This window comes from Bombyx mandarina, chromosome 28 (assembly GCF_030267445.1).
Source record: "Bombyx mandarina strain Sakado chromosome 28, ASM3026744v2".
Taxonomy (NCBI): Eukaryota; Metazoa; Arthropoda; class Insecta; order Lepidoptera; family Bombycidae; genus Bombyx; species Bombyx mandarina.
In genome coordinates, this window is record NC_143233.1 from 2,813,065 (window position 1) to 2,835,453 (window position 22,389).

At 42.8% G+C, this 22,389-nt stretch overlaps 3 protein-coding genes across 3 annotated transcripts in view; 2 read left to right on the forward strand and 1 right to left on the reverse strand.

Annotated features, from left to right (window-relative positions):
- Nucleotides 1–22,389, reverse strand: part of LOC114243351 (EGF like, fibronectin type III and laminin G domains protein pikachurin) — a 145,854-nt gene extending 123,465 nt beyond the window's left edge. The window contains exon 1 of the mRNA XM_028174807.2: nt 22,182–22,389. The gene's annotated coding sequence lies outside the window, so the exon portion shown is untranslated. The remainder of the gene's footprint in view (nt 1–22,181) is intronic.
- LOC149499683 (uncharacterized) lies at nt 10,229–11,893 on the forward strand. The gene has a single exon (XM_089738952.1). It carries the CDS (start codon nt 10,229–10,231, stop codon nt 11,891–11,893), a length of 1,665 nt encoding a protein of 554 aa, XP_089595078.1.
- On the forward strand, nt 12,032–15,787 carry LOC149499684 (uncharacterized). Its single transcript, XM_089738945.1, has one exon. It carries the CDS (start codon nt 12,032–12,034, stop codon nt 15,785–15,787), a length of 3,756 nt encoding a protein of 1,251 aa, XP_089595071.1.

Here is a 22,389-nt window from a genome sequence, read left to right on the forward strand (position 1 = left end):
TTTGATTAACAAACTCAAAGTCATCGGAGCAGAGTTAATCCATATTATCTGGAACCGCTGCGTTCATCGACAGTGCGTTTCCAAAGATCTTTCTTGCCACGTACCATCCGGCTTTGGCATGAACTCTCCCCTCCACGGTATTTTCCGAGCGCTATGACATGTCCTTCTTCAAACGAGGCTTGCGGAGAGTACTTAATGGTAAGCAGCGGATTGGCTCTGCCCCTGGCATTGCTGACGTTCATGAGCGACGGTAACCACTTACCATCAGATGGGTCGTATTCTCGTCTGCCTACAAAGGCAATAAATAAAAAAAAGGTGCATTAATGAAAAGTCGCGCGAGGAGATCAACGCACAACCTAATACCCAAAACTCTGAAACATGAACATTTTTGTTAATCTTATTTATCTCTCTCTCTCTCTCTCTCTCTCTCTCTCTCTCTACATCTATTTCGAAGAGATTTATAAACGTTTCACACATTACAGTTTTGTCTAATAAGTACATTGATTTCAATATTTTAAGGGCTCTGATGCCGCTGGGGCCGAAAAGTTCTCGAATGGCGGCCGCACACCAGGAGACGAGGGTGGGCTTTTCATAAGGTGGACCGACAATTGAGATTCACGTGGATCCGCTGGATGCAAGCAGCGCAGGACCGATTGTTTTAGCGAGGCTTGGGGGATTACTGTGACCAGCAGTGGACGTATGTGGGCTGATAGATAGATAGATACATAGAATCGCTCTCGATGATGCGCAAACATACATCCCTCCTAATTGTGATCCCCCTCGTTCGTGAAGAAAAGTTTTACAAAGGTCTGACTGTACTATGAGCGGCCCCATCCTTAAAAACGGAACATATGTATGATTACTACGTGGTAGAAGCCGGGATCTATCCGAGCGGGCCTTACCACCATCTAAACGCCCTTCTTCGTTCCGGGCTAATGCTTACCTGTATGAAGCTTCGATCAACAATAGTAACTGTTTTTACTATAGTTACTATTGTTCATCGAAGGTATGAAGGGTAAAAGCAAAGATTGCTTAAATTGTTCGTCGATAAGATAAGACAAGATTTGTCGATTCTTTCTTTTTCTTTTTCAATAAAACCCTGATCGCATCGAAAAGTCTTCGAAATTAAATTACAATAAAGATTCCTGAAGAAAGGTCCAAACGCTAAGCCTGTTTAGTGGCTCCCTCGGGATCGTTGCTTTAAACAAAGAGGAAGCTTTCTAACGCCTGAAGGGCTTTTCAATCCCATTGTGAAAGCACAGGGGAGCTTTCCCATCGGAACGAGCGATGAAAAATTGCCTTATATAAAATTTTAGCTTATTTTTGGTTTGTTTTATTGAATAAGTAAAAAAGGAAAGTAAGAAATTGGAAAGTTTCGAATCTTACATGCTCTAGGACAACTTTGAGCTTCTAGAAATTGAGGTCTCTGACTGGTCTGGTTGACCTGTCGTGACTCAAACAAACTCGATTATGAGATGATATGAATGTCCCATTCGCTATTTCTAAGTTTCTACGTCAAGAATTCATTTTTGCGATAAAGTAAATTCCATACAAGGAAAATTCGGATCGTTTGGAGCCTCTGGGTCTGCGGAGGGTCTTCGGTTCCCTCTGTATTTTGTACCGTATGTTCCATGGGGAGTGCTCTGAGGAATTGTTCGAGATGATACCGGCATCTCGTTTTTACCATCGCACCGCCCGCCACCGGAGTAGAGTTCATCCATACTACCTGGAGCCACTGCGGTCATCCACAGTGCGTTTCCAGAGATCTTTTTTGCCACGTACCATCCGGCTATGGAATGAGCTCCCCTCCACGGTGTTTCCCGAGCGCTATGACATGTCCTTCTTCAAATGAGGCTTGTGGAGAGTATTAAGCTATAGGCAGCGGCTTGGCTCTGCCCCTGGCATTGCTGAAGTCCATGGGCGAAGGTAACCACTCACCATCAGGTGGGCCGTATGCCCGTCTGCCTACAAAGGCAATAAAAAAAACTAAAAAAAACAAAATTTGGTTTTAGTCTGTGATGATTTACCCAAGTATTCATTGTTTGGGAGTAAGAAGAAAAAGAAAAGTAGCTCTTTCTTTAAAAACAATCCTCCTTTGGTTCCTTATCCCTTGTTCGGCTTCAGTACTTTACATCTCACCCGATCTTACTGCATCATCTGTTTATTCCCCTACATAATCGCTGGTAGACTGAGGGGCTATTCCAGCTTCTCAAGGGCTCAGGAGAGAATTTGCTAAGAACCTAGCAAGAACAGTGCTCGGCAGAGTCTACCATGGGTTCGGAATCGCGACCCATTGAAAAGATCCGGCGAGAAACTCTGTGGGCATGTGCATCATCTGTTTTTATTTAACTGCATACACTGTTCTTCGCCAAACTTATTTTTGAATATTAGTCGCAGTTTTTCTTATGGATGTTTCTTAGTCTTCGACGTTTATGACGCGAAAGCTCTAAAAGCATTTTATAATAGCTTAAACAAATTCTCGAAATTTGACATCAAATGTCAAGAAGGTAAAAACCATACTGTTTTGTAGCAAACACAAATACAGGACACGCGAGGAGTGAAGTTGTGTGATTTGTTTTATCTTGTCTATATAATGTTTCTTCATGTTTAAATGTGTAATAACGGTGGTTTACTAACTATTGAGTACCTGTGTTAAAGTGCACAAATGTGAGAAAATGAAACAAAGCCGCTGGACGTAACTTCTCGGTATCCTCCAAAGAGTCCACTGAAAAAATCTCAGTAAATGACCACCATTTTACTGAGATTATATTTCATCCCTTATCATCTCATCCTATTTCATTTAATTTCATCCCAGTTGATTATTGTCTCAAGTTAATCATCTTCATTTCTTTTCAGTCCTTAAAAATAACAATATAAATTAAAATAAGACATGACTTAAAGGTCTTAGTTACCATGTCATAAAATCCCTTCAAAAAATTATACAGGAACTTCGCCTGCACACCTATTGTTCCACTAACGGGAAACGAACGAACACAACAAATCAACAATTATGAATGGGAGCCGGTGAATTCAGGAAGATTGCCAAATCGTGGATTGTACAGAGCCCCTTTGTTGCAGTGTGTGCGAGCTACGGATGTGCTAAAATGCATGTTTATGTTGATGACTTTATTGTTTATTTTTCTGCTTTATTTTATGTTTATTTAAAAGTCATCAAGGGATTTATTTATTGGTCAATTTTATCCGACCATCCCATACGCTTTATTTATTTTGTACGATCAACACGTTTTAGACGGGTTTTTTTATAATAAAAGTACAAAGAACCCGAAGTAAAGTTTCTAAATGCTATGTAAAAATCAATTTCAACAGTAATTTAATAAGTACGCTATTTTATAAGTACCATGTTTTACTAATGTTTAAAATGCAAACAATTTATTATGTCGGGCTACACGCTAAGCTGATTTGACAAATTGGCATAGTTCAGTACCTACAATTAAAATAATAAAACGTAGATTAGATTGACTGCAGAAAAATACATGAATTGTGATATAAGCAAAATTTTATTATTAGTATTGTGACCGTAATCATCACTCTAGGTAGGTATACAACATATTCGTCAGATGCCTGAATCTCGCTTAGGATATTTTCAAGACAAGCTTGCGTATATACAAGTTCCGAACAACAACATTTAGACCATTGGACTACCGAGCAGTATCACCCGTTCGGTGGAAGAACTACTTTTGTATCGGTTTACCACCACATTACCAAACGCTAGACTTAATGGCTTGGATTATTGTACATTTTTTGTTGTATTTAATATTTCGCATTCTTTATTTTTTTTGTGTACAATTAAGAATTCTCTCTCGCTCTCTCTCTTGCTCTCTCTCTCTCGCTCTCTCTCTCTTGCTTACTCTCGCGCTCTCTCTCTTGCTCTCTCTCTCGCTCTCTCTCTTGCTTTCTCTCGCGCTCTCTCTCTTGCTCTCTCTCTCGCTCTCTCTCTTCCTTTCTCTCTCGCTCTCTCTCTTGCTCTCTCTCTTGCTCGCTCTCTCGCGGTCTCTCGCTCTCTCTCTCTCTCTCGGTCTCTCGTTCTCTCTCTATTCCTTGAAAGAGCCTTCACAGGACTAGTGAATGCGAATGTAGCAAATCGCTGGTTATTTTGGCACCAGTCCGCACCAGATGCGTAATTTACCGTCACCCTGATGTTAAGTTGTTTCCTGAGTCCATGAAATTCTTTACACAAATTCCGCTGCTCTCCTTGAAATATGAGGTTGAAGATTCAAATGTAATGCATATCGGCTTTCGGAACCTTCGAGCCGAACTCCTTTGAACCGATATAAATAGGTATAACAGTGATACCTATTCCATACTTATAACTATATCTTCCGATATTTACTGTCCATTATACTTTTCCTATAAAATTAAAACGCTTAGATTTTCACTTGCATTCAGAAATAAGAAAAATCCATTCGACAAAATAAGAACTATCTATAGCCATTTGTACTAATTGTAGCTTTTAGTGCATAATCAGCTTTTAATCTAAGTAATAGTAAAAAGATAATTGTATTAAAATGGTAACGGTATCAGATTTTAAGGCGACTTTTTTTTTCCTTTCCTACCCAATCGTTAGTAGCCTTAGGCTGGCGGCTTGCAGTGGCAAATAGTATAGCTCTGTCTCGTTCACGCGATACTATGTGAACGAGACAGAGTGTGTGACAACTGTATGAAGCCTGCGAAGATTCGTTTTTACACGAATGAAAATCTACCGTATGATCGTATGAACACTCGGGTGATTGTACGTTAAATTAACGAATTTGAAGTCGTCGTGGCATAAAGGATAAGACGTCCGGTGCATACGTGTTGAGCGATGCACCGGTGTTCGAATCTCAGGCGGGTACCAATTTTTCTAATGTAATACGTACTTAACAAATAAATGTTCACGATTGACTTCCACGTTGAAGGAATAACATCATGTAGTAAAAATCAAACCCGTAAAATTGTAATTTCCGTAATTACTGGCGGTAGGACCTCTTGTGAGTCCGCACGGGTAGTTACCACCACCCGCCTATTTCTGATGTGAAGCAGTAATGCGTTTCGGTTTGAAGGGTGGGGCAGCCGTTGTAGCCATACTGAGACCTTAGAACTTATATTATCTCAAGGTAGGTGACACATTTGCGTTGTCGATGTCTATGGTTTCCAGTAACCACTTAACACCAGGTGGGCTGTGAGCTCGTCCACCAATCTAAGCAATTAAAAATAAAAATAATACGTGCGGAACGATGCCGTGTGAACCCAGCCTAATGGGCTATTCCAACTACGCGCAGACCGGGAGGTATTCGAGACGACATAATTAACGGAAAGTAGTTTAATATCTCAGCATAATTACTACTAATTATTATTAGGGCTGGCTTGTCCTCTAGTGAGCTTGCATTACGATAAGTATTTCAATTAAAGAAATCCCATAAAAGTTTTACTTATTGTTAGGCCTCAGCGTTCTAGCCTCTCGAGTTGAAATTGCAAACGTAGCTAACTTTTAATTTCTTCTGTTTTTTTTACCCTGGATCTACGAAGGAACCTCGGTTCTCTCTGTGCTTTATACCGTATGTTCAATGCGGAGTGCTCTGAGGAATTCATTGATTTGATACTGATAAGGATTTTAGAGCGAAGATATGAATTTTTTATACTTGTGCGAATTTTCATGATAATCGAACATTTTGAAGTCACTTAACCAAAAATCTTCCACCCAAAAATGACATATCAGGCTAATAAAAGCTTTAATAAAAACAACACTCGCTAAAGCTTATGCTTCGTACCGTTCTGTTCGTGCCAATCGAGCGGTTACAACACGAAATTTTGCCTGTTGAGACTCTAATCTTTCAGGGCTCACATCAAGCTCACTCTCACGCTACATTCGTACTTGTTGTATTGTGTATTCAAACATTCGTTTTATTTACAACCTGAGTTTTTAGTGCTCCAATTCTACCGGTATTTGTGATAAATATTCTTTGAAAAACTCTTTTTTATTGCTCAGTTACTCATGGCTATATGATGTGCCCAGTGAGTTTCTCGTCGGATGTTCTCAGTGAGTCGCGATTATAATCCGGTGGTAGATTCTGCGAAGCACCGCTTTTGCTAGGCTGATGTTGGTAAATATTCTCAGGTTGAGCCCGCGTGCTTAACTACCTGTCTGCGCGAATCTGAATTAGCCCTTTAGGCTACCAGCGATCAGGTAGGAAAAAATATATATCTTACGAGTGCGACAAGAACGGTGACCGGTGCTTGGGGTACTGTTTATAAGGTGGTTCGAATAAGTAACTACATTTAAACTCTCACAGAGAAACGTGAGATAAAGGGCGCAGGTGCCTTACGGCTTTAATATTATTTGCATAAACAGGCAAGTAAGTGTACCTTAAAGCACTGAGAGTGGATCGAGAGGACTTAAAAGGACATGTCAAGGACGATGACGACTTCAATGCCCCGTTGGCTGAGTAGGTGGGCAGCAGTATTCCCTAATTATATCTATTGTTATGCGCTGGGGTTCGGGATAAAAAAAAAAACACCAAAGTACAACTTAAAAACCGTATTCAACACTTAAAACACTTAAACACTTTAAAACACTCAACAAACACTTTAAAACTCTCCATTCGCTTGGTCTGCTTCGCTTCGGGTGATCCGTTCGCTGTTTCGCTTCAAGTAGTTCCAATTACTGACTGAGTGCGTGCCATCTCTACAGCGCTTTTATAGCCGATACCTCATCGCTAGAATTGTCGAGAATATTCCACACATCTCTAGTAGTAGTTTCCGCTATCTGTCAATAGATGGCGTTGTACTTCTCGAGCGTTCTAGGCGCTTCTAGGTCCTTCGATATTCGTTCGACTATTCGGCGATATATGGCGTTACTCTTACCGGCGTAGCAATACTAACGTACCGCCAACTGGCATCAGCATTAGCGGCAGGGCATATTGTAAAACCGCCCAAGTATGTACCACTACCGTTTTGGCTTTTTCCTGTCAAGAAGCAGTGATGCGTCCACAATTCGAAGCGGACAATTGTGGAAAGCCCTTATTAAACTTAACCGAAAACCGTAAACAAGTTTACATACCATCACATTATAAAAAAAAAACAATACATCTCTCGAGCAACGCGTGATAAAAGACATAAATATGTATGGGTTGTGTATACGGTGGATCTACATGTTAAGTTGTTTTCACAGAGACTACTCTCGAGGTTTGTTTGAAATTTGGATAATTTAGGCTTAATGTATACGAGTATACTCATCCCGTTGCATTAATAGAATATTTTTTGCAAAACGGTCTCTCGACTGTTATGTTTTGTTTGCTCTTAAAAGTAATGTTACGCGCTCGGGTTCGGGATAAATAAAATTCCACCGAAGTATAAATTTAAACTGTATTCAATACTTATAACACTTCACAAACACTTTGAAATTATATTCGCTTGTTCCGCTTCGCTTCAGGTGATCCGTTCGCTGTTTCGCTTCGAGCTTCCGATTACTAACTTACTGCGTGCCATATCTGCAACGCTTTTATAGTCGAGATGAAATCCCAAAAATCGTCGAGAATATTCCACAAAAGTCGAGTATTGTGTGTTTCTGCAATCTGACAATAGATGGCGTTGTACTTTTCGAGCGTTCTAGATGCTACTAGATCTTTCGATATTCGTTTGACTATTTGGCCATAGATGGCGTTACTCTTACCTGTGTTACAGTATATTTATAGGTTTCAGAGTCTTAGAGTCCGGTAAGAGTAACCCCACCCGGGTTACTCTTACCGGCGTAACAGTAATAAAAAATGGTTCTTGCCAATTTATCAACTCGCATGCGTATATGACATATTCCTTCCTGTTTCTAATCCGAAGCATGGCACATAGATAATACATATAAATTAGTTATAGATAAGCAACTCAAGCACTCAACTAAAATGTTTACGGGCGTCGGCCACTAGATGGCTTCGCTTCGATTAGTTTCTCATTGCTCCTGTAGATGGCAGTAACATATTATCTATCCTATATTTGATTTTTAATGAAGGATTTTGTAAATTTTCAGAAACCACAAATTGCTAAAACTTAATTAATTTGTCTATAACAAACAAAGACTTGTATGATTTATTATATATTTTTTTCTGTGTTTAGTTATATATAATTAAATGTCATAACTATAAGCAATATATAAGTTTAGAGGCATCCGCTACAAGATGTCTCTAGTTTTCATACAAAAAAATATTTGTTTTAAAGTATCGCAATTTCAGAGCCCTGGCATTGCTTGCTCAAAGGGACGAGTAGCAGTAAGTAGCAATTAGCTATCACAACATCAGCCCTCTGAGTTTCGTGAAGAAGCTAGCTTCCGGGCCACCAACAATCCTCACTCCCAAAAATTTCCGCTATTTAAAAACCTTTAAAATTCGACCTCATGACTCAAAGCTTACGCTTGAGTAACGCACCTGGCATTGCCGATGGGTATTTAATTTTATGCTCAAATTCATATCGTGGTTTTTTTATTAAATCGATTTACTATTACGAAATTCAATTTGTACGAATCAATAATATAATCAGTGATAATCGATATTACTAAAACCGATTGGTCTAGAAGTTTTTTAGAAGGATAACATATAGGATAGTTGTTCGAAACCAATCCGTTAGTTTTTGAATTCTTACCACGGCAACACGGGTCGCGATTTGACGGTGCCGTCGCGATTTGACATCTGTCACTTTGTCTTGCTTCTCGAACGGGACGGTACCTGTATATTGACGGTCTACGCTAAAGTTGTGTATCATCGCTAATCCTTATCCATTCCTGCCCCATACCCTTCTCCCTAAGTGATACGGCGTGAGAAGACGAAGGCATCGGTTCCGGTGAGTGATTGCATGATATTTTGTTAAAATAGTAAATACGGCGCCGCGAATCGCGGCACATGTTCGACGCGCACCTCGTGCTGGTTTCCGTAGCCCTAGGCTGCCACGAGGTCGCTGGGTTCGAATCGAACATTTTCTGGTAGCAGAGCGTGGTTAGATTTGTGAAATCTATAGTAATTACCACGAATTGTAAAAATTTTTACGTCTAACCTCACTTAATTTTGTTACTAGTCAGCAGAAGTAGTGTAGGCATAGGGTTCGGTTCTGTTTAAACTATCATTCTGCTGACCTAGGTCAGGTCGTTTAGTGTGTTTCTATCCACCTGGTTAAGAAAATTAGTGAGTAGTAATAGTTAGTAATAGTAAGACTGATTTATTAGCTTCCACTGCGCATAGCTGACTAATTGTACGTGAGTTGGACAGCTGTGCTGGCTGAGTTTATGACCTAGCACACAGCTGCTACAGTGGTCAGCTATTTTCATACTATTACTACAGATTTATGTTAATTCTGCTCATCATAGCAGTAGATTACCACATCTATTTAAGCATAATTGTGTGTAACAATCTGAATGTTATTACAGTTTGGGTTTATAATTTATTATTAATTTGTGTATGATTGTAGCTCACTTCCTACTTATATTTTAGTATAATTGAGCTGCAACACATTTGTAATTGAATATAACTGGAGTACTTGTTGAACTTGTAGTAGTAGATTGCTGGTTGGGCCCTGTTTGGAGACTAGCTTAGTTATAGTCCAGAGGCCAACGGTGTATGAGTGTCATTTCAAAACTTATACCAGCAATTTGCTATTATATATATTTTTTGTTATTTGTTTTAATTTGTTCTAAATTTAAATTACTTGTTTGAATTTGTGGTAGTGGATTGCTGACTGTGGGCCCTGCTTGGTGACTGGCTTTGGTATAGTCCTGAGGCCATCAGTGTTTGAAAATTAATTCACAAATTTTTATCAGCAATTTGCTATCATATAATTAATTTTTAATTTTAATTTTGTTATTTGACTTACCCGTTGAACGGTGTGAATACTTTGTGATAGTAAATTGTTGATTGGGTCCTGTTTGGTGACTAGCTTCTAGTTATAGTCTAGAGGCCAGGTGCGCTTGAGTTTAGTTACAACTCAAAACCTGGTATCAGCAATTTTCTATCTTATAACTTTTAATTTTAAGTTTGTTCTTATTGTTGGGGTGTCCTTGGTACAGTGGTGAGGTCTAGGTTACCTAAATACTTAGGAGTAGGAATATTTTGGTGGGCTCACTCGTACACTCCTTTAAATAATTCCTTTGTTTTTGTTTTGAATTTTTATTTTGATTTTTTTTTGATTTTTTTTTTGATTTTTTTTTGAATTTTTTTTTGATTTTTTTTTGTTCTGGTTGTAAACTGCAAGTAACATGTCGGTGTCCTACATTCGCGGGAAGGTGACTAGTGAGCTCCGATGGTTCGCATCAGCTCATGCTTTGGTTGACAGAACGGATAGGGATGCGGCATTGCTCGATAGGGCGTCTCAGGTGCACGAACGGTTGGAGGTAGTGTACGATCGGTTGTCTGACCTCGTTGCTTTGGGGTCCGAAGTGGAGAAGGAGGTGATCCATGCCATCGGTCTTGACGTGGACCAGTGTCAGGAGTACGCTGATGCCATTCTGCAACGGGTGGCCGATATTAAGAAGCAGTCGCCTTCCGGTGGTAATGGAGGTTCGGGAACTTCGTCAGGCGTCATATCACGCCTCCCCTCCATCGACCTGCCGATCTTCCACGGTGATCTGAACGAGTGGGTCGGCTTTATAAATTTGTTTGACAGCCTGGTCCATGGTCGGTCGGACTTGACTGCCTCTTATAAGATGGCTCAGCTTCGGGGTGCTCTGCGAGGTGAACCTGGTGAATTGGTGGCACACTTGCCTATCACCAACGACAATTATGCGGTCGCACGCCAGATCCTATTCGACCGATATCAAAATCAACGACGGTTGGTAGACGCTCAGCTGGCCAGGCTGTTTGCGATACCCAAACTTTCTCGGGCGTCCGATATCAGAACCGAGGTACTGAATCCAGTTACGGTGGCCACTAAGGCCTTGGGCAATCTGGGTCTACCAGTAGACCAATGGTCATATCTGCTCTTTTATATTGTTGCAGGTAGGCTGCCGGTTGAGGTGCTCACTCGCTTCGAGCAGCAGGACAACGCAGGTAGGGACGAACTGCCTACCCTGGCCAATCTGCTGGCATTTTTAGAAGCCGAAAGTCGCAGACACGAGATTATGCCACCACCCTCCTCCTCTGGGTCGCGTGTGCCGGCTTCCGGCCACGCCGTTTCGGTTGCTCAGAGGGGAGGGGGAGGGGATAAGAGGGGGCCGTCTCAACGACTGACTGCGCTCATGGCAGCGGTGGGAGGCCCACGGTGTGCCTTCTGTCATGAGAGCGGGCACGACGTAGCCGCCTGTCCGAGGTTCCGGTCGACGCGCATCAGGGGTAGACGCAACATCGTTGCCCAGCGGCGATGGTGCTTTTTTTGTTTTGGGCCGCACACGGCGAGCGTCTGTCCACAGCCACAATTGTGCCCTAATTGCGACGGTCGGCACCATGCCCTCCTGTGTCTGGAGTCTGCCGCCACTCCGAGGTCATCCGGACGCAGTCATCCAGCCTCGCCGACCGGTGAGCGCACCGGTCGTAGCCCTCGCCAATTCGGCGGCGTGGACCCTCGGGAAGAAGCTTCGCAGGGAGGAGCCGGGTTAGGTACTGCGGGCGGGTGCCAGCGGATGCCCACTAGCTACGCCGGGGTGGCCACGTTGTCCCCCCGTGCGGGGCCGTGTTCGCCTGCTGGATCGAGTAGCCCTGCTCACTTGTCTCCCCTTCCCTCAGAAGTACGGTTTTCCCCTCCGCTGAGGGAGCGGCCGACGCTGGAGCGACTCCCTCCAGTGTTTGGCCCGTTTGGCCATCGTACACGGAGGTATATGAGGCGAGACGGGAAACGAGGGCCTTATGTGGGAGCGTGGGATCCGCTGGCACGCTACGACCTTCCGTCGCGCGCCGACCGGGATAGCGGGGACCCGGGCCCCCGCTAGGAAATTGCCGCTCACTGCAGTGTTGCCCCAGCCCCAGAAGCTGTTTTACTTCCTACCGCTTCTGTTCGGGTGTTGGATTCGGATGGCAACACTGTGTTTGCTCGAGCTCTGTTGGATTCCGGCGCACAGGGCAGTATTATGTCGAGCAACCTTGCAGTACGGTTGGGCAATCCTATTTACAAGTCTTCTTATTCTATTCGTGGAGTGGGCAATGTTAGAATTTCGGACGTGATCGGTCACACTTCATTTATTTTCTCATCGAATCCCAACCCTCGCTTACAGTTTAGAGTCTCAGCTTTGGTGATGCCTGAGGTGATAGGTCGTCACCCTCCGGTGAAGGTAAACAGTTACATACGGTCATTGACTTCAGACTTACGGCTAGCGGACCCCAAGTTTGACACCCCGGGGCCAGTAGACGTACTACTTGGGGCGGATGTACTAGGGAAGCTGCTCCTGACTGGGAAGCGCGTTCTTCATGCGGAGGGTTTGGTTGCAATGGACACAAAATTGGGGCATGTATTGTTGGGTCCTGCGTTCCGGCCGGTCGCTGCGAGGAAATCGGACAATTTTCTGGTCGGGTCTACGCTTTCGGAAGTAGTCCAACGGTTTTGGGAACTAGAAGAACCTCCTACAGCTTATCGAGTTAACCCGGATGAGGAGGAATGTGAGCTGTTTTACCAGAATAATACGGGTCGTCTCTATTCGGGCCGGTTCTTGTTAAGACTTCCTTTTCGGGCGAATCGCCCACTGCTAGGCAGTTCGAGGAAGGCAGCAGAGACTAGACTTTTGTCAATGGAGAGACGCATGAGGCGCGACGCGGTGTTCCGGCAGAAATATGTAGAGTTTATGCGGGAGTATGAATCCTTAGGTCACATGTCGGTTTCCAAGGTAGATTGGAGTGCTACAGAGCACTGTTTCCTGCCTCATCATGCGGTTTTGAAAACTCCTAACGGGAAAATTAGGGTCGTGTTTGACGGTTCGGTCACGACCTCCTCCGGCGTCTCGTTAAATCAGTGTCTCCATTCGGGTCCAAAGCTGAACCGGGACATTTCAGACATACTGACGAGCTTCCGCCGGCACCAGATCGTTTTCGTGGCAGACATCCGTATGATGTTCAGGCAAACGGTGATTCATCCGGAGGATAGGCGGTATCAACTCATTCTCTGGCGTGAAAGCTCAGATGAGCCCATAAAAATTTATGAACTGAACACGAACACTTACGGGTTGCGGTCGAGTCCATATTTGGCGGTTCGTTCTTTGCGGGAGCTGGCAGTGAGGGAACGGTTGCACTACCCTCGTGCTGCGGACATTTTGGAACGGGACCTATATGTCGATGACGTATGTACGGGCGCCGACAGTGTCGAAGAGGCCTTATCACGCAAGGATGAACTGATCCGCCTTTTGAGCAGGGGCGGGTACGAGTTGAGAAAATGGCTGTCTAACTGTCCTGAGTTGTTGACTGGTTTGCCAACGGAGTTTCAACAGGATCCCCATCTTTTCGAGAATGTCGATAACCCTAACATGCTGTCGGTCCTAGGGATACAATATCGTCCGATTCAAGACGAATTTACCTATCGGGTGGAGTTGGAAAATCCAAAGGTATGGTCTAAGCGAACGGTGCTTTCCACAATTGCTCGAACCTTCGATCCAAACGGTTGGATCGCTCCTGTCACTTTTCTCTTGAAGTGCTTCATGCAGCGACTGTGGTCTGCTAACCTGTCATGGGACGAGGGGATTGCTGGTGACCTATTGAAGGATTGGTTGAACTTTTTCTCGTCTCTTCCTGATATTAACCACGTGTCAATACCTCGGAAGCTGGTTCCTGCGGGCAAATACAAGGCGTCTCTGCACGGGTTTTCGGATGCCTCGGAACGTGGATTCGCAGCTGCGGTATACTTGCGAACGGTTTCTTCAACTGGAAGGGTTGATATACGGTTGGTGTTAGCGAAGAGTAAGGTCGCTCCGCTTCGGACACGCATGACGATTCCGAAGCTCGAGTTGTCTGGTGCCGCTCTGTTGACTAGGTTGTTAAACCATACAGCTACTAGTTTACGGTCGGTTATTGATTTAGAAAACACTGTGTATGCTTGGACAGACAGCCAGATAGTGTTGTGCTGGTTGAAGGCTTCGGTTCATACACTTGAAGTTTTCGTGGCCAACCGTGTCTCCCAGATTCAAGGTTCTGAGGTCCCTCTAACCTGGAGACACGTGCCTGGTGAGCTCAATCCGGCGGACTGCGCTTCTCGGGGATGCTTAGCATCGGAAATAGTTGATCATCAGTTATGGTGGGGTCCCCAGTGGCTCACCATGAAGGCTTCTCAGTGGCCTCCCTCTCGCATAGAAGTTCCTCCAGGTCTCGTGGCTGCACCGGCGCAGTTCGAGGATCGAGGAGTGATTCAGGGGTTGGATTTGGATCTGCTCATCAACCGTTATAGCTCCTTGGACAAGCTGGTTAAGGTTACCGCCTGGATTTTGAGGTTTATTCGGAATTGTCGTTTGTCGGTGTCTCAACGCAATATGACACCTGTTGTGTGTCCCATCGAGCGGAAGAAGGCGCTGCTGAAATTAATTGAAGTTGTGCAAGCCACCAGCTTTCATTCAGAATTGAAGGCGCTAAGGACTGAGCGCCCTAAGCTTCGTGGAGCTATCGCTCGTCTTAGCCCCTTTGTAGACGGCCAGGGGTTGATTCGAGTGGGAGGTAGATTAAGTAACTCAAATTTACCTTATTCGGCGCGCCATCCTCTTTTACTTCCCAAGAAGAGCCAGTTAGTTGACCTGTTGGTGATGGATCGCCACATCGCAAATTCGCATTCCGGTTGCAATGCGTTGTTGGCATCCCTCCAGAGGGAATTTTGGATTCTGTCAGGGCGTCGTACGGTTCGGAGCGTCCTTTTCCGGTGTTTACCCTGTTATCGGCTTAAGGCGTCTACGATGCAGCCTCAGATGGGAGATCTGCCTCCAGACAGAGTGAAGAAGATGAGGCCGTTTTCTGGAGTTGGTACGGACTTCGCTGGGCCTTTCATGATCAAGGCTTCACGTTTGCGGAATGTTAGGTTAATTAAGGCTTATCTGTGCGTCTTTGTCTGCCTTTCAACCAAAGCTGTACATCTTGAAGTTGTTGCCGACCTTACAACTGAAGCCTTTATTGCGAGCTTGGATAGATTTGTGTCCCGTCGAGGCTTACCCGAATTGATACGCTCCGATAACGGCACGAATTTTGTAGGTGCGGACCGTTACTTGCGGGATGTAGTAAATTTCTTGAACAATAACCAGGTGGATATTGAAACGGCCCTCTCTCGTCGCGGTATTCGGTGGACCTTCAGTCCTCCAGGATGCCCCCACTGGGGTGGAATTTTCGAGGCAGTAGTAAAATCGGCTAAGACTCACTTGATGCGCGTGATAGGGCAAACCTCGCTCACCTTTGAGGAGTTAACTACGGTATTTTGTAAAATTGAAGCGGTACTTAATTCACGGCCGTTGTGCCCGCTCAGTTCAGACCCGAATGACTTGGAGTCGTTAACTCCAGGCCATTTCTTGATAGGACAGCCACTCAATGCGTTGCCGGAGTATCCCCTCTCGGATATCAAGCCTGGACGGTTGAGGCGATACCAGATGTTGCAGCAGATGTCCCAAGATTTCTGGAAACGTTGGTCCCTTGAGTATTTACATCTGCTCCAGCAGCGCTTTAAGTGGACGGATAGAACCAGTCCCCCTCACGTCGGTGACCTTGTGTTGGTTAAGGATGCTAACCTGCCGCCACTGCGTTGGCGTAGGGGGCGCATTGTTAATCTGTTTCCCGGTAAGGATGGGACCCCTCGGTCTGCAGAGGTTCTGGTCGGGGACTCGGTTCTCAAACGAGCGGTCACAACGTTGTCCCGGCTGCCAGTTGATTAGGGACAGGTAGGGGACCTGTCCGGGCGGGTGACTGTTCGAAACCAATCCGTTAGTTTTTGAATTCTTACCACGGCAACACGGGTCGCGATTTGACGGTGCCGTCGCGATTTGACATCTGTCACTTTGTCTTGCTTCTCGAACGGGACGGTACCTGTATATTGACGGTCTACGCTAAAGTTGTGTATCATCGCTAATCCTTATCCATTCCTGCCCCATACCCTTCTCCCTAAGTGATACGGCGTGAGAAGACGAAGGCATCGGTTCCGGTGAGTGATTGCATGATATTTTGTTAAAATAGTAAATACGGCGCCGCGAATCGCGGCACATGTTCGACGCGCACCTCGTGCTGGTTTCCGTAGCCCTAGGCTGCCACGAGGTCGCTGGGTTCGAATCGAACAATAGTGTTTTGAACAAAATTTGTAAAAATTCAAATCGAAATTTTATTTATTTGAGATCGTTTCTCTTTTTATTGTGGTCACATAACGCCATTTTTTAAAACCATCATGGAAGATACATTTTAATTAGCTGATCCGATTAATAAAACGCCATAGGTAACGACTCCTCAGCTAGCGCAACGTCATCGAAAACCACTTACCATCAACTGATCGAAGAGCTTGCCTACTTTTAAGCTGTAGTTTAACTAAGTAGCCGACACTTGAATACCGTTGTCCTATGCTACAAACCAATATCCATTCTATGAAGCGTATAAGAATCAGTTTGACAATGTCAAACCTTTGTATGAGATTGCGATATTCTCAGAATTTATATCTTTACTCTCAATGTCAAAAGTACAGGCAGACTACGTCGCGTTATTTTATTATAAGCGAAATAAAACGAGAATAATATTCTATACTAGCTTTTGCCCGCAACTTCGTCCGCGTGGAATAGTTACTTTGGCATAATGCTAAATTTTACTCGCGACTCCATTTACAGCAATCAGGATTGGAACTTCATTACTGAACCGGTAGATGGCGTTGAAGAAGCTAAATTTTGAGATTTTTTGACAAACAATTTTTTTAATTTTGCGTAAAAAAAAAAATTTCTTAATAAAAAGTATCCTATGTTACTTCTAATACCTCCAAGAATATGTGTACAAAGTTTCATGATGATCGCGTAACAAACAAACTTACATTCACATTTATATATTAGTAGAGATAGGGATACCTATGTTTAGTGTAATTTCGACACAAGCTCAATTCATCTCTTGTTTATTCATAATTAAACAAAATAGAAATGAATTTAAAGTATTCGAAATTAGCAATTGAATACGCCAATTTACGCTAACAAAGCATGTTTTGATGTAAGGGGCATGCTGTAATGCCAATTTGGCAACCAGGCCCCTTAGCGGGAAAATGCAAAAGGTATTTTTTAAGGGCAACGTTGGAGATCGCAAAGTGTGCCCATTCCGAAAGGCACTGGGCCGGCTGGAGGGGTTTTATGCTCCGAGATTTCCGTCGATGGCTTTAACTCCGTAATTTTTCCTTGATCATTCAATTTTGTGGTCGAATGACGTAGTTGATGTAATATACATTCGCTCGGGACTTCGACCCTTAACTATAGAACAATACAAGCCTTTCGATTACCATATCACAGATTTGGTATGTATTTTTCTATGTTTCTAAATGAGCGTGAATTAGATTAACTAGCGCTGTTTTGCTGGCAATATGTTAGCGTGAGATATCATCTTATGAGACAAAGGCTTTTGCTGTATAAAATTCAGGTTCAGCTTTGCATGAACTGCTGTTGCTGTGATGGGAAGGAGATGAGACTCTGGACCGCAGTTTCTAAACACCAGCCACTTCCATTTTACTCTATACCGAAGAGCCGGGTAAACAAGAGAGCGTTCGGATTGTCCATAATCTCATTGTCGAGTATCAATGGATTGGTACACCGCGCGTAGTTCACTTCCAAATGATTCTTGTCCACCTGTTGGTTGTCTGGAAGAGATCGCTCTTAGCGATAAGACCGCCAATTGTACTTTTTGTGTTTAATGTATCGCACTGTTATTTGTTTTTTGGTGTACAATATAGAATACTTTCTCTCTCTCTCTCTCTATCATTAGGACCCTCTGAATCTACGGAGAGACTTCGATTCACTCTGTCTTTTATACAATGATCCATGGGTAACGCTTCGAGGGTGATTATTGAAAGTGATCCCATCTTCTCGTTTTTACCATAACACGGCCCACCATCGGAGTGGAGTTCATTCCACTGCGTTCATTCAAAGTGCATTTCCAGCGATATATTTTGCCGCGTACCATCCAGTTATGGAATAAACTTCCCACCATGGTTTTTCCTGCCTCTTTTGCAGAAGTTACGGTAGTTGTGCCAGGTGGGGACAAATGTCCGTCTACAATGGCAAGAAATTACACAATCGAACAGAATATATTTAATATTGAAACAAATGTTTGTACATGTCGAAACTTTGTTTGGTTATTATTAGTGTTTCGGAGAAGAATGTTTTCATCAACATTTGACTGGTAGCACGCGACTAGTTTTAATAACTCGGTAATGTTAACAACACGCTCTGTTGACAATATCACTCACGATATTGACAACGGAAGGTATTATCATATAATATTGACGTCATGTCATATTGACAACACGTTCCGTTGTTGACATTACCCGACAGAAAGTATTGTCAGTGTCACCTATGTTTCATTATTATGACTGAAATACGATAACCCCAAATAATAGTAGCATGTGCATAGCATAACATAATGCTATCGGCGATGAGATAAGAAAAAAAAGTGTAACTATCTGTAATCGTTGTAAGCACTACGACTGACAAAAGCAAATGCTGAAATATAAATGAAAGTCAAAAGGTACGTAGCTGCAAATTTTAAAAATAATGTAACCTTTAATCAACGGTTTTACTGAAATTTCGTATATAATACTCAAGTGCTTATCTTGATAAGCAAGAAGCTTTTATTCAAAATTTCTATTCCAAGAAATACGGAGTTTTTCGTGCTGAAGGAAAAAAAAAACGATTCATCTGAAGAGAGCCATAGACGAGCGCTTTCGAGAGAAATAAAGAAACGACACGAGAAAATGAAAAGGCTTCGAAAATGTCGTCCCTCTGCAGACTTAGCATCGAATATAAAGTTGGGGCCAGACATCTTACGGGCAGACATTTTTTTTACACGCTTTATATTAGCTTCACTTGTATGTTTGTTTGTATGTTTGTAACTGACACCTTTAGACGCGATTTTGACCCACTTTAAACGGCCAGATTTAATTCAAACTTTGTAGATTTATCGAGGACCGATGACAATTCAATATTAAAAAATATATTGAAAAAACAAAAATTGAAAAAAAATATTATAATAATACAAACCGAAACGCATTACTGCTTCACGGCAGAAATAGGCGGGGTGGTGGTACCTACCCGTGCGGACTCACAAGAGGTCCTAACACCAGTAAAGTCTCTTCAAATCTCTTCGAAAGAGGACGTCATAGCGCTCGGGAAACATTGTGGAGTCTCAGGTGGGGAGGTTAGATACGAATCAGTAGCCTAGTCGTCTCCTTTGCACACGTCTTCAGCGTATTTAAAGTTTTTGTTATACAAATGAAAAATAATTCTCTATTGACAGCTTTTCACTGGTGGTAGGACCTCTTGGGAGTCCGCACGGGTACATACCATCCCCCCGCCTATTTCCGCCGTGAAGCAGTAATGCGTTTCGGTTCGAAGGGTGGGGTAGCCGTTGTAACTATACTGAAACCTTAAGAACTTATATCTCGAGGTGGGTGGCGCATTTACGTTGTAGATGTCTATGGGCCCCAGTAACCACTTAACACCAGGTGGGCTTTGAGGTCGTCCATCCATCTAAGCGATAAAAAAAAAGCTTAAAATATAATTAAAATTGTTTTTACGGTTTAATATCGCGTTTTTTCTATTATCATAATATTATTTACGATGTTGCGCAAACTCCACAAACTGAAGAAAATTTTATTATAGAAAAATAGACGGCAGTTAACAAAATATTCAAATGTTGACGAATAGCATTTTAGTTGTCCGTGAACCATCAAAGCCTGGAGTTGACGGATCCATCAGATCCAATAACCTTGGCATTAGACGCCTTCAGCTCTAACACTAGGAGCAGGCTTAGGGACCCCGGTAACCGTACTCGTCGAACTCGACAAAGAGTTCGACGTGGAACCTAACCCATGCATCAGCCCGCTGAGTTTCTCGTCGGATCTTCTCAGCGGGTCGCGATTCAGATCCGGTAGTAGATTCATTCGCGAAGCAGCTGCTCTTGAGTTGTTAGGTCTCCTTCGGAGCCGCTCAGGCAGCTGTTAGCAAATCCTACCCCTCCTGACTGAGCCTTTGCTCGCCCACCTGTCCTGGTCAAACTGAAAAAGCCTCCGGGCCACCAGTAATCTTTCAATCATAAAAAAAAACCATCAAAGCCGTGAATTATTGGAAACCTGCGAAATAAGGTATAATGACAATGAAAAAGCGAGACGAAAACCTAGTTTTAATTATGCTTACGGCCTGCAAAAGCCGCCAGAGATAAATTTAAGTTCCTAACCAAAATGGTTTAGTGGTCTAAAATTAGAATTAAGGACCCCGCCGACAATTTAGGTCCCTACCTAAATATCACTTGAACCTCATTAACAGTGTTTTTTATTGCCCTTTTAGGCCGACGAGCACACGGCCCACCTGATGGTGAGTGGTTACCGTCGCCCATGTACTTTGGCAATACCAGGGGCAGAACTAGGCCGCTGCCTCCCTAAGTGTTTTGTGTCTTAGCCATAAAATTGATTCTTTTCAAACTTAAAAAAAATGTACAAAGTAATCTATCAGTTTACCAATATTGAATAATAGACATAAATAGAAAAAGAAACTTCATTGAATATCGGACCTTGCGTGTCTCACACTTAAGTTAAATTTTTCGGCGTTCAAGACTTTATGTCGATTATGATTTTTTAGAAAGCAAACAAGACTATTTGCCGTTTATAGACATTCCGAGGTTATAATCAACATGTGATAGCACAAATCTAAGGAACGAATAAAAAGGGCCAAAGTTACGAAATAATATAAAAAGGGCCAAAGTTACGAAATAATAACATAAATTTGACAAATAGTGAAGGGACAGCGGACATCAGCGCCCAGACAATGCCAACTGAAGAAACAGGGGTGCTTGTTGGGTCTAAATAAATGGAATTTATTACTCACCGAATTATTAAAGAATTTTCTTTTAGAGAAACTAAAGGCGAATGGCCGTTTCAGAAACGTTCAAAAAAACCGAAATTGTTCGCATCAAGTTTTGGGACGATTCTAGAATTATTTAGGCATAATTTCTTAGAAATTTGTTGACGTCAGGTTTTGTGATTTGTTTTTTTTTTTAGTTTTTAAATGTTACTGTCTGATGCAAACATACTTTGCGAGATTTTTATTTATTTATAAAATTTCAATCTTGTCTACAACGGTCGGTGACTGAGTTCTTGCATCTTGAAGACAGAGACTGAACTAAATCACTTTTTTTTACCTACCTATGCTGATAACCTTGAGAGGCTATTTCAGCTTCACCCTAACGTTTGTAGGTGAGCTCACGGGGCTCAACCTGACGATGTTGCTAACACGAACCCTAGCAAGAGCCGTGCTTCGCAGAATCTACCACCGGATCGGAAACGTGACCCACTGAGAAGATCCGGCGAGAAACTCAGTGGGCTGTGTCTATGGGTTAGTTCGCTCGTCAAGCCCTTTGTCGCGAGCGACGGGTTCGACGAGGACGGTGACCGGTGCTTGTGGTGCCTAAAAGCACCGTTAATGGAATCACCTCAATTGGATATTTTCAAAATAACTAAGCGCCATCTGTGCGTCACAGCGGAAATTCTGAATCGCACTAACAATAATTTTAAACTAATTGAAGAGCGTATGATTGCTTTGCTAGTGAAATGACACAAAATTCCCCACTACCAGTACCTATTGAAAACAGAACTTAGAAGGAGATCTACATAAGCAATAAAATTGTGAAAAGACTCTTCCTCAGAAACGGACACAAGGAGGTTTCTCCATGTCATTGAGTTCTTAAGCCCATAACGTCTGATTAATAACTGGAAGATATTCCATGTGCTTCATACCTAATAGTTAACATTTAACACTGATTCAATATCTTGTACATTAGATAAAGTTTAAAAAAAAACTGAACCCAATAACTTACCGTAATCAATATCTTACATCATTAAGGTAACATTGTATACATTTACTAAATCAACATCATTATAACAATTTTTACTACGACGACTTATGTACATAAACACATGTAGCTCTAACTTATTCTACGTAATACGCACGCACGCACTCACGTAAACGGCATGCGTACGAAAAACTACCTCAATATTCAATTAAATGGGAGACTTTTGAGAAATAATTACACTAAACTACTCACGGTTGGTTAGAAGCGGCGTTATCCAGATAAAACCGGATTCGACCAGATATCTTTTCACCGTTGAAACGTTTTAGTCCAATTTTTGATAGCACAAACACTGAAACACTAGTCCTTGGAGTGGTTTTGAGGGTGTCTGTGGCGTGTAGTTGTTGATTTTTTGAATGCACACGCGACTTTACGGCATCAATACGCGAACTGAACGGCCATG